Here is a 12,616-nt window from a genome sequence, read left to right as displayed (position 1 = left end):
AGCAGTGCCTGGCAGAGATTTCACAGCCTGTCAGGACCGGTTTCCAGGGGTGCATCTCAAGATATCCAACCTGGACTTAGAGCCTGGTGCGGCAGAGGGTCTAGCTGAGACGCAAATTGCTTGAAACTCACAAGTCTTCTTGCAAAAATTTCTTTGGGCTTTTGGTTCACACAATTTTGTACCAAATATATAACACATTAATATTACACATTTCAGATTCATTACATTGTCATGGCTTAACTATGATTAGCTTAATCTGTTAAAATAATGACTAAATCGTGACTAATAATATCTTTTCTTGATCTTATTATAGTCCATGAAAATAAAAACATCCGTAACAAACTCAGAATTTATGTTCATAAGTCACAATTCCTGGACTGTTTCTAAATGTATTTTGGGGCTCAAATATAAAAATATGCATCAGCTTGAAATCTGACTAAATTTAGAAAGCATTTGCAGTGTTGAAATACATCTCTTCAATATGTCTGAAAAGAATACCACTGTTGAGCTAAGGGATAGTCTACAAATGTCTCTCAGAAATGTCTGTTATTTAATGTCTGTGACATTTCTTCTCCCAAAGCAAATAAATAGAAGTGGTTTGCATACTCAAACTGGACAGACAAGAAAAGTGGTAGACTTTTAAGTAAGAAATTTCTGACTGATCTGAAAAAATGAGGTGAAAAATAATTTTCAGAAGCAGTGATTAAACATAACTTTGTAGGTGACTAAACAGTTAAAAGCCAAGGGGATATTCAGATTAAAGGCACTTCACACAGCTGTGGGCAAACTGCTGGCATGAATTGTCTTAGCTTCACTGAAGTCCATGACTGCTTCAGGTGAAGATCTGTACTCGGGTGCGTACAAAGGCGGGGGAGACACTTCTGCCTCACATCGCCAGAGAGAGCTGCAAAGGCCTGGGCGGCTGTGATGCCAACAAGTACGCTAATGCCCTGTTAGAAAGTATTAGGTTGAGGCCGGACTGCATGTTTGCCTCTGGTCTCTCAGACAAGCATCGAGGAGACGCATAGGATGGTACGTACGTTACAGTTCTGCAGAACGAGGGCAGGCTTGGCACAGAGCATGTCTGCACTGTTATGTATGGGATCAGCCAATAGTCTAAAAACTTAAGAATACAAACTTTGTCTGACTGCATTTGTGAAATTCTGCTAAAGCGGGAGACTGGGGCTTTACACTCCTAAATGACACTGCTGGAACCATTGCCAGGCCATCAAACCAGTCCAAACCCCCTTCTGTGTAAAGGCAAGACTGAGGACTAAAAAGAGTCCCATGCTTTCCGAAGTCTCCTCCTGAAACTTTGCAGCCCCTGTGGTCGGGGCGGGCGCTGCTGCCAGGTCCTGCTGCCGCGGCAGTCACGATGTCTGTACAGTGATGGCCAAACACGGGAACTGACTTCTACAGCTCAGCTCGTGGAGGTTTACCGACCTTCAGTATCAGCCATGAGACAAACTACAACAGTACGATTCCTCTCTCCAGCCCTGTGTCTTTCTGAGCCTTACTGTCTGAAGCCATGATCCAAACAAGCTGTGAGAGAATTATTGCAGCCACAACGAGTGCAGCCACTCCTCTGCACTGGAAATAAGGCCCCTCAGGAAAGAAGCGGTAGGCTTGGCAGAGTTAATCTTTGCTTATTCTGATTTTTAGTTCAGGTCAGAAAGAAAGCTAGAGTTCCCAGGAGCGCTTCTAGGCGAGACCAAATGTGGTTCAGAAATCTGGGAGATGATTTTCATTACCGTTCAAGCAGAATTAGAACAGTTCTTTGAACTTTGCTGCCTTCTAGTAGACGTTTGTGGTGCTCAGTTAGTGAGAAGGGAAGGGCAGCAAAGTTAGTTTGTTGTGTTTTGAAATGTCATTGGTTTAGCAGTTTCTGATAGATTTAAAACTGTTCAGCAGGCTTTCTTTCATAGCATCCATACCTGTATAAATGAACCTTACCCCTGGCTGTGCTTCAAAGGCAGGCAGCTTCAAAGATTCATCTTCATCTTCGTTCCATATCTAGAGGAGGTAACTCTTAACAGAGAAACATGTGCTTGCTCTCTGCTGTAATTATTTTTATTTGCCATAGGGAACCTTCAATTCCTTCTTTTCTGAATGGTCCTTCAGCCTTTTACTTTCATTAATGCTCCCCACCAAAAGCAATTAGCGATGACAGTGTGTGCCCTAGTTCTTCTGATAATTTGTGTTCTCTGGCAAGCTGTTTATGAGGAGGACAAGATTGCAATCTGATTTATGATGACCGTATGTTTTTTATTTTAAATAAGAACCCAGAGACTGAAACAACACAGTAAGCCATGTAGTCAATCCATCTGCCCACACGCAAATTGTTCTATAAGGTACTTTTCTCATTCTTTTTATCAAGTTCAGCTTTTAATATCTAGGAGGCTATTCTACAAATTAAGAGACTTCTTAGTCCCACATTTTGCTGGAATTTTAGCTACAGTTATTTCTGGCTGTGTTAGCCAACGATAAATATCATTCCATCAATGATCACTGGCAGGCTGGATGGCTACTGTTTGGCCTTCTCTTCAGAAGTGGTGCTGATTTTTGAAACGATGAGTTGTGTCCTGGCTAAAACGCAGTGCCATGGTGTTTCTGTTAGCCCGAGTTCCCTCCTGTTAAGCAGCTGGTTCTTCATTTACTTGTGGGCGTTCCCTAGATCTACACAGCTTCACTGTTCTGTGACTTTTAGCGGCTGCAATCAGATGTAACGTTGATTAGTACTGAAAAACACCAAGACAGACAGATTTTTCAGCAAGGGCTGCTCTTTATTTGGCCTGGTGCAGGGCTGCTCGATACCTGCTTGGCTCCCAGTCTAGCTGGTTTTTATAACGTACTGCCCTGTAAGCGTGTGACTCAACCCCGGCTGAGCAGGCTAAGCATTGTGAAAGCTAATGATGAAACCTCATCTTTATTAACTGTAAATCATACTTTTAGCTATTTATCTCCCCTTAGATGCTATTACTGGCTATACTAGGTACAATTAATTTTCTGATAATGAGGATTTGCCCTGTTTCTCTGTCGGGTCCATTTTATGTGCTGTACACACACAGTTTACCCACATCTGTATTTTTTGTCATCTGAGCTGTCTTTATAGCTGCACAGCTAGCAGTGAAGTGCACCATTCCAAAGGTCCAGACATTTGATATCCAAAACAAAGGACAACCCAACAGCACTGAGCGCTTTCCTGTTGCGTGGCTCTGTGGCAATTCCCTGATTGCTGTTGCAATGCTCTGACCGGCATCTCCGCAACTCTAACCCTGATAAGGGTGACAGGAGCTTTGCAAGGTGTCTGACCCACGAATCACCCCAGACCCGATATTGCAGGGCTGGGTGGCCAGACTATGATCTATGCCTCATCATCATATGCTTACCATTATATTTAGTGGAGGGTGTCCAAAATGCTGAGCGGGAAGCGGCTCCAACGAGTCATTCCAGGGGGATGGAGTAAATCATGCAGAAGGGTGAACCCAGAGAAAAACATAGTGAAACTGCCCTCTTAGGGCCCAGGCACCCTCCTGTCTGACGTTTTCCTCCTTCCTGGACTACGTGTGATTTATTGCTCGCATTTCCCCCACTGTTCTCGGCTTCTGCAGTGGCACTGGAATGAACGCTAACACTTTTCCAAGTTTCTGACTTCATCAACAGCCCACAAAACTGGACTAGAGCCCATTAATTCCTGACTCTTTCAGTTTGTAATGAATTTCTTCTGTTCGTTTTTAGCTATAGCAAAAGCTTAAATCTCATGTTATTAAGATTTTGGTTTTAAGCAGACTTCTTTTTAGGGTGGGGTTTTTCCGGCTTTGGTTAGTAGAGCAGGATGACATTTAGCGTAGTCACTCTGGTTTAACCATTACAGTCTTGCAAGATGGGGCTGCCTCCAGCCCCGGGTTACCGACGCAATCCTGATACTCGGATGCTGATTTTTCACCAGAGTGATCTTTTGTAATACTGTAGCTCGAGTAGGGCGCAGTTTTATAAGACTGGAAATATATCAGTGTGTCAAGGTTAAGTCACTGCCTGTCAGCCAGACAGGCGTATTTTACACACGCAGATGAAATTCTGAGACTCCGCTCGTGTTGCTTAGCCACAGCTGTAGCTTAATTTATTATCTAATTCTCCTAAAAGGATTTGCTGTGGGAGGCAGCAGGCTGCTTGCAGTCACTGCTTTGCTCTGTGCAGTTTACAAAAACTCTCTTAGACTCAAAAGCAAGAGTATGAATCATACTTCATTCGTATTCCTGAATTAAATAAGGGGGCCAGGAAACCCCATGGAGACCGGGGAAGGAAGCATAAAGTAAACAAATTGATCAGATTTACTAGCTCAGTCCAGCCTCTGGAAATCAAAGTATAAAAAAAAAAAAAAGTAAAAAAAATAAGTCCCGTCAGATAGTCTGTATTTTTTGCTTGTTTGTAATTAGGCACAATAAAAGTTCTGATATTCTAATAACTGCTTTTCTCCAAAAGTAAATTCTTTCAACGTGACTGAAAACTTCATAGTGTTCAAGTTTTCACAGCGAGTAACTCCAGTAAGGGACTTTTAGCTCTGTAGGTGGGATCCACATGAAAAGCAGCTTGCTCTTCGGAGGGGCTGTAAGTTCCCACCACGCCAAACGCTTCCAGAAGTAAGTCCCTTTTAGCCAGATTCCCGAGTGTGAGGCTGGGTCCCAGTGCCAGGCTGCCAACTTCAATCCCCCCAGACCCAGGTCGCGTTGCCAAAATAAGCAACTTCATGTTTAACTAGGCTTTCAAAGTCAGCAACCCAGTGCCCCCTACTGCCCCAGTACTCTTACTAGCAGGTAGGAATTGCATTACCAGACCTTCTAACTACTCTTCTATTTCATTTCTGTCCTCTGTCTTCTTACGGTCCCTTTTAAAAACCTATTGCTACATTTTCAAACTGGGTACTGACTTTAAATTCAACAGAAGACATGAGCCTTTCTTAATTCACTCTACCAAATCTAATTGTGATTCGTACCTATCTAACGCTGTTTGTGTTGAAAGCCTTTTAAACATTCGGGTAGTCCTTGTGGGACAGGACGGTAAAATGCTGTAGCACAGAAAGAGCTGCTGGCTTGACATTAAAGATCTGAAGCTTAAATAAATGCCAGGAATTGCTTTTAAAAAGCTTCTGCTTCTTCAACAGGACCTCAGAATGGCTGTGGTGGTTACTTGACAAATTCAGCTTATAGCTTTGGCTCTCCAGTCTCCAATGCGACCAGAAGATATGAGAAAAACCTGGACTGTGTATGGATAATAACTGCACCTGCAAACAAACTGATCAACCTCACCTTCACTTCATTCGTGCTTGAAGCACAGTCTGCTCAGGCTTGCCGATATGATTATGTCAAAGTAAGAAAGACAGCTGCGTATTTTAACAAGAAAATATCAGTGAGATACAATCCATTATCCTCTCCATGAAGCTGAAACTTAATTAATAGAAAATGGTCTTATGAAGAAATTAAATTGCTTAATATAATTACATTTTTTTCTTTGGGTTAGATTAAGACTCCAGATGACATCCTGCCTTTTTGGAAACCAATAAAAGTTTTAACATTGTTATGGGGACACACTTCTGGTCTTAGACTGCCTATATAAATGAGTATTTACTTCACAGAATAGAAACAAAACAAAACTCAAGCACTGTGAAAGTAAGCTTGCAGATTATTTATCAATCATACACAATTGCTTGAAAGGACTTTAATTTATAAAGATTTTGAATAAATAAGTCTTGATGCTCAGTGCTCACCTGTGAAAGCTATTTTCTTGGAGATGAGCATGTAAAACGTAGGATAGCAGAATGCTGCTAAACAAGATCCACCAAGGAGTGCTATAGATCCTGTTGAGAACTAGAGATGCTCAATCAAACTAGGAATGAATTCTACATTTTGGTGAATAAAATCAACCTTTCTCATCGAAAAGCACTTTGAGATTACATATAAAGAAGAAACCAGAATGCCAAATTAAAATAGAATAAATTTTTGATAGATTTGCTGAGACAGGACCAGAATGTTCCATAATGAGATTTACACTGTCCAACAGAATTAGTTAATAGGGCAGTGAATAATTATAGTCATCAAGAACATCCTGTTAAAGCACAAGAGCACCTACTGCGCTTTCAAGTAAAACAAATTGTAATGTCAGGAGGGGTCAGAGAATTTTATTTCTATATATTTGTTTGTTGTGCCTAAACTGTTAGTGGCTTATATATTTTTCTTCTTCCAGATTTATGATGGAGATAATGAAAATGCCAATTTAGTTGGCATATTCTGTGGATCTACAGTGCCAGCTCCTTTTCTTTCTACCCGTAATTCCTTGACTGTGAAATTTATCACAGACAATTCTGTGGAAAGGGAGGGTTTCAATGCTACCTACGCCACAGTGGATCGTAAGTATACATATATATGGATGCATATATATTGTTGTGACTCTTTCTTTGGTGGAAATACGTATTTAAACACTAAATCATCAGAATTTGTTCTAGATACAGGGCTCAGGAAGGGGCACAGACAGCCCTTAGCACAGCATCTGTAAGCAAGCGAAAAGCAGCACTGCTGGACCCCGGTGCCATTCTCTTTGGTCTTGCCAGGTTGCGGGGTGGCTGTCAGTCTAGAGTGCAAAACAGGGACACTCGCAGACTGTTAACAAAGACGCTGATATTACAGGGAACAAACATTTCTCTGAATTTTATGACATACAGTGACACTGCATAAACTTGTGGTTTACTTTTTTTTTTTTTTTCTAGAGAGTCACAGGTAAATACAAAAGTATATTATCCGGTGTAGTTTTGCTCAATAAATATTTTTCCCCAGTTGGAAAGGTTTTCACTCTATGATGCATTTATTACCGTTTTACACAGGACTGTGTGGAGGAATATATAACGCAACTTCTACATCCCTGACTGCCATGTCCCCTAACTTCCCAAATGAATATCCACCATTTACTCTCTGTACTTGGGTCATTGATGCCCCTCCACAGCAGCAGGTCAGGGTGGTGGTAGAGGCCTTCCACCTCCATTCCAGCCAGGACTGTTCTCAGAACTACCTAGAGCTCCAGGACTCGCCAACAGTAAGAAATTTACAGTTGATACCATTCCCCATTCGCATTCAGCTCCCTTCACGCTTTGTAAAGAGAGGAGAAATCCACCATTTGCTGATAGATTAATTGCTGATTCTGTGCGAGGGGCACATCCAAAGCATTACGCGCTGTGCCCCACTTAAGGTGCGTTAACTGGTACACAGACCTGATGGAAGCACACTATGCGCACGTGGAGTTAGGCCTGGTAAGTGACACAATTTTTCACAGTTGCACCAAGTAACAGAGGTGCCAAACTTAACACCCAGAAAATGCTGCCCAACAGCAAATTTTCATAAATTAATCGTAATTCCTCCCACCCAAGAACCATAATAAAAATGAATATTCATGCTAAGAAGAGTGTTTGTAAAAAGCACCAGAAAAAAACCTGTTTATGTCCCTTGTATTATATTATTCTAAACCTTCTTTCATTGTTTCTTATTTTAGCATGAAAATACCTTTTACATTTGATTTGCTTCTCATAATAATTGAACATAAAATGTTAAGACATTATTAAGTGATTTCCATGAGAACTTTAAAATGTGACTGCATACCTGGTATAGAAAGTGTTGAGAGATTTATTCACCTTAAATTCGGTAAGTAGAAAACTGAATTATATCATTAAGTAACTTGTGACGTGTATTGAATTCCAGCACAGCCAAGGATCAGTCCATAGATTCTGTGGCACCGAAACTTTTCCAGTCCCTGAATTTTATTCTTATGATCGCACTGCCATGGTGACTTTCAAATCAGATGAATATATGATTAATAATGGAGTCAAATTTACCTACCAAGCTGCAGGTAAGCTTGAAGAAATGTCTAAAAAATCTACCTACCATTCTCTTTTTTTATCCCATGCAGTGAAAAGCAATACAGAGATCTGAAATGCTTACATGTTTCTGGTTTTCTGTCTCAAGGTTGCAGCAGAGAGTATAACCAGCCGTTTGGTTACCTGAAGAGCCCTGGCTGGCCTGGTCATCACCCCAATAATATGGACTGTTCTATCATTCTACGGGCTCCCCTGAATCACACAATTTCTCTCTTTTTCCATGCTTTCAGTTTGGAAGAGAGCATCCAGTGTTCACATGATTTCCTAGAGGTATTCAAGCAAGTATACATATTTTGTGGGCCTGTGTCAAAATCTGCTGAATTCAAAGGATATTAATAAGCTTGGATCAAGTCTGAGCTAAACTGACATTAGAGACTAATTTATTGCTACATTTCTATGGTGAAAGGTACTCAGATGTTATAGTAAGAGGTTAAACAACATACACTATAGTAAGTCCAAAACCAATGAATAAATAGTTTCCTTATCAGCTTACTCATCTTTACCTAGCTCTTGTTGATGTTACCCAGTTAACTGAGCAAGCTGGGATAGTTTTCATCCAATATTAACATCTGTGCACGAACAGAAAGCCATAAATCTGAGTGCTTTCGTTCCAGCAGTAGAGTCCATCTGCTTGATATTTTTCTTAAAAAGAATGTTTTTTTCTGAAAAAAACATTTTTTCTTAAAAAAAAAAAAAGCTCTAGTAACAAGTGTAGGATACCTGAAAAGATACTTTGTGTCAATAAAAAGCATATCTTCCTACACAATCCTCACTCTTGTCCTTTCACGCGTGTTGAAGGTTTCCCTATTTGCTGGTCAGATGACAAAAATCACATGTCTGTGGCAGAATCATTATTTAGTTCTCCTTTCAGATCCTCTTTATTGTCTCAAGAAATGGATCTGAGCACCTGCATTATTGGAGCTCAGAAAAAACATCAGATTAAATCAGAGCTATGTAATATGATCTGTGTCTTAATGTGACCAGGGAAAAGAGTGGTCTGCAGGGTAAAGAATTAATCTTTTCATGTGGAGTATTAACATTTCTTATGAAAAGAAAAACATGGTCTTGAATTGCAAAAGCCAAATTGCAATTACTAGTCAAGTAATTTTTTCAGCTGGGAGATGTACCACACCATAAAATTTAGCTACCTGTTTCTGATGATACTTGTTCTGTGCAATTACTTACAAAAGTCAGACAGACCGGTTAATGGGCTCTTTTTCCTTCTATAGAGGAATATAGAATATACAGTAGGAAAAATAACAGTATTAAAATGACACTTATAGTATGCATGCAAGTGACTACATAGTTTGCGGTGTGCTTGTATCACTGCATAATGGCACTGGTGTATAACTGGCACAGGGATTTAATGTTGACAATGTTTTTTTCTGTCCCTTGAAGGTCAGAAATGGGAGTGATGTGCAATCACCACTACTTGGCAAGTTCTGTGGAAACACTGTGCCCAGTCCCATCTTCCCCCAAAATCATGTTGTCTACCTTCGTTTCAAGAGTGATTTTTCAGGGGTTCATGATGGATATGAAATTACTTGGACTTCATCATCAAGTGGTAAGGCCGTAATTAGAAAGTAATGCCACTTAGCAATTGTACATGGAGAGAAAATACAGAAATGTGGAATTCAGCCTGCTCAGTTTGGGCCCTGCCTCATCAACACTTAAGACGTTCCCAAGCACCCACAGTCCACCCTGTTCAGTCACTGGAGAGAGGCAGTTGTTCCTGAAGACCAGTGGGGCAAGATCCATTTTATGTGATGGCAGCAATTCCCTCTCTCTAATGTTGACTTTAGCAACCTCAGAGGATGTAGTCCACTTAAGACGAAGATCTGCCTCTTTCACTGAGAGGTCAGAAAATACCAGGAACATCTATCCTGGGATCCACAGAGTGCTGGCGGTGGTGGTGACTCAGCCCACTCCATTAATAGCCCAGTTGTGATATGCCCTAGGATCTAGGCTCTGCTAAGCCTGAGGAGGGCTGAAATTTGCCCCAAGAAAATAACCTAACTATAATGCTGTGTAGTGACTATATCATAGACACATTCATAAATGGCTCACGAAATGGCAGTGAATAGCTGTGTAATAGTTTGTTCATGACACTACGTTACTGGATGTAGGAAAGCTCATGGTCAGCTGAAAAGCACTGCAGAATAACCTTAGAGTATTGAGTGGCTGGTGGTGAAAAGGCAGATAAAAAGTTCAGTGTTGGAAAGTGTTGACGAAGAACATGGGCAAAAAAGGCAATCCTAACTTTACTTACAAAAATACGGGCTCTGAGTTGACTTTTAGTACTCAGCAACAAGATCTTGGGGGTAAAATAGTTCCATGAAAACAAGAGCTTACTGCTCACTAATAGTCAAGTAGGCTAGCACAATGCTAGGAACTGTTGGGAAAGGAAGGGAGAACAAACAGCCAGCCACGGTATAAATCCATAGTTCACACACAAATTGAATGACGTGCACAGTTCTGGTCTCCTCCTCTTACAAAGAATCCACTACAACTAAGGGCTCAGCATAAAAATGGCTTCTGTACAAGGTACGCTGAGACTTTTTCATCTGGCTGAGAAACTACTGAGGTCTATAAAAGTCAGTGATATTGGATGATAAAGAGTGATCAACTGTTCACTGACTTTTCCCATAGAAGAACTAGAGGCCATCAGATAAAGCCAGGAGGTGGCAGGTTCAAAACAAACCAAACAAGCCAGTTCTTCACACAGTATGCAGTTAACCTCCGGAGCCCCTTCCCATAGGATGCTACAAATTTACATGGATTCGAAGGCTACCTGAACAAGTCTGTGGAAGACATCTGATAAAGACTATAAAACACAAAGATGCCATCTCTGGGAGATGGGAGCTGAAAATTCTTGGAGACTGTGAGAGTCATCTGGGTCATGATCTGCACAGGCTTACTCTCACTCTATAAATTTGCATTTCTCCCAGGGCTTCTGCTTCTGCCCATTGTTGGAGACTGAATTTTGGTATAAATGACCTGCAGCTTACTTAATATGACTATTTTCGCTGAGTTGTTCTCTGTATTTTTCTATCGCATGAGGATTCACTTTTCATTCCAAAGAACAGCCAAAGAGAATTTGTCTCTAGTTGAGTAGCCGGGAACTGAACTGACCAAGGCACAGACTTAAGACTTTGGTTCCTGTTTGAGAGTTTGGGGAGTTCTGATTTTTAATATCCAGTGATGGTCTAATGCCCACTGCATATTCTTCTCAGGCTGCTGAAGCTAGAGCCTCAGTTTTATCTCTTGTTGGAATAACGCTCTTATCCACATTCATTGTTCCAGCTCCCAGCATCTCTCTGTTTTTCAGTGCTACTACTAATACTGTACTAATGTACTACCTCGTGTAGGATCTTGTGAAACTAAGCCTTCTAAGCTAATCAGCAGTGTCTGTTTCCAGGATGCGGAGGAACATTATACGGCAGCACTGGCTCATTTGCTAGTCCCAGCTACCCTGCAACTTACCCCAACAACACTGACTGCGAGTGGGCCATCACCGTGCCCAAGGGACGAATTGTCACAGTGAACTTTGATTTCTTCAGCATCGACGACCCGGGGGACTGCAATAGCAACTATCTGATCCTGTACGACGGGCCAGATGCAGGCTCTCCCCCGGCCGGGCCGTACTGTGGGATGGTATGTATTCCCTGCTGTCTGTCACCCTGTAAGCAGTTAAAATGTATCTTTACTGTTTGGTATTTAGGATTGTTTCCCCAATTCTGGCATGAATTCCATACAGATGAGTGGAAGTGAAGGCAGAAGGTGTGTGTGGCAGCTTAGGAGCCTTCCAGCGCAGACCTTACAGTGACATCTAGTGGGAGGCATCGTCAAGCTATTATTTTGCTCTGTATTTAGTTGTATTTGTGATTTAAATATTTGTAATACCCTGAGGGAGAAATGCAAAAGCAGTAACTAGCACAGACCTGAGGTCCCTTCCAAACTATGATCCGATTTGTGCCTCAGTTTTAACTCTCTGACTGGCTTTTCCAAAGGATCTTGGTGTTCTATAAAGCTTTTCATTTTTCTTGTCTTTACTTTTAGGATACAAACATCTCCCCATTTACTGCTACATCTCATCAAGTCTACATAAAATTCCATGCTGAATATGTGACTTTACCATCAGGATTCCAGTTAAGCTGGACAAGCTAGAACACTGTTTAGAAGAAATGTATTGCCGTTCCTTGCTCTACTGAAGAGACTTTTGATCATGAAATAAGTTTGAAGTCCGGTTATGGTAATTTCAACTGAAGTAAGGCCTTTTAAAAATGACTGTAATTGTGGCCGTTATGAATTTAGAGTTCTGCCAAAAAAATGTGATCTGCCATTGTACTGAAAATAAACTATTATCTACCCAACTGTGAAAATGAGGTTATGCTAGTTTTTGAAACATATTTTTTATATTCTTCTACATAATTTCAAATGCTCTGAGTAAGTATGCCAAAAAAAGTTTTACATTTAATGCTATAGGAAGTGAATTAACCAGGACAAAACATAAACACAAAATACTCAACATGAAGTTGATAAGAGGAGCTAAGATAGGAAGTTGCCTTTAATTAGTTCTATAGAGTTATGTGGTTTTGTCCCAAGCATCTTTGAAAGCATTACCTAAATTTTTAGTCAAACTACAATAAAATCAGACATTGCTGAAAAATGGCCCCTGTCCTACTACTGTTTACACAG

At 40.9% G+C, this 12,616-nt stretch overlaps 1 protein-coding gene across 1 annotated transcript in view; it reads left to right on the top strand.

Annotated features, from left to right (window-relative positions):
* Positions 1–12,085, top strand: part of CUBN (cubilin) — a gene marked incomplete at both ends in the record, with an annotated part of 152,681 nt that extends 140,596 nt beyond the window's left edge. The window contains 8 exons of the mRNA XM_082329622.1: positions 5,162–5,367; positions 6,241–6,403; positions 6,875–7,083; positions 7,743–7,890; positions 8,007–8,188; positions 9,317–9,482; positions 11,337–11,572; positions 11,978–12,085. Of these exons, the coding sequence (XP_082185748.1) occupies positions 5,162–5,367; positions 6,241–6,403; positions 6,875–7,083; positions 7,743–7,890; positions 8,007–8,188; positions 9,317–9,482; positions 11,337–11,572; positions 11,978–12,085 (1,418 nt within the window). The remainder of the gene's footprint in view (positions 1–5,161; positions 5,368–6,240; positions 6,404–6,874; positions 7,084–7,742; positions 7,891–8,006; positions 8,189–9,316; positions 9,483–11,336; positions 11,573–11,977) is intronic.
* Positions 12,086–12,616: the final 531 nt, after the last annotated feature.

This window comes from Platalea leucorodia, assembly GCF_965183815.1.
Source record: "Platalea leucorodia genome assembly, chromosome: 1".
NCBI lineage: Eukaryota > Metazoa > Chordata > Aves > Pelecaniformes > Threskiornithidae > Platalea > Platalea leucorodia.
Note: the sequence above shows the minus strand (reverse complement) of the source record. Positions and strands in the feature narration are given on the sequence as shown.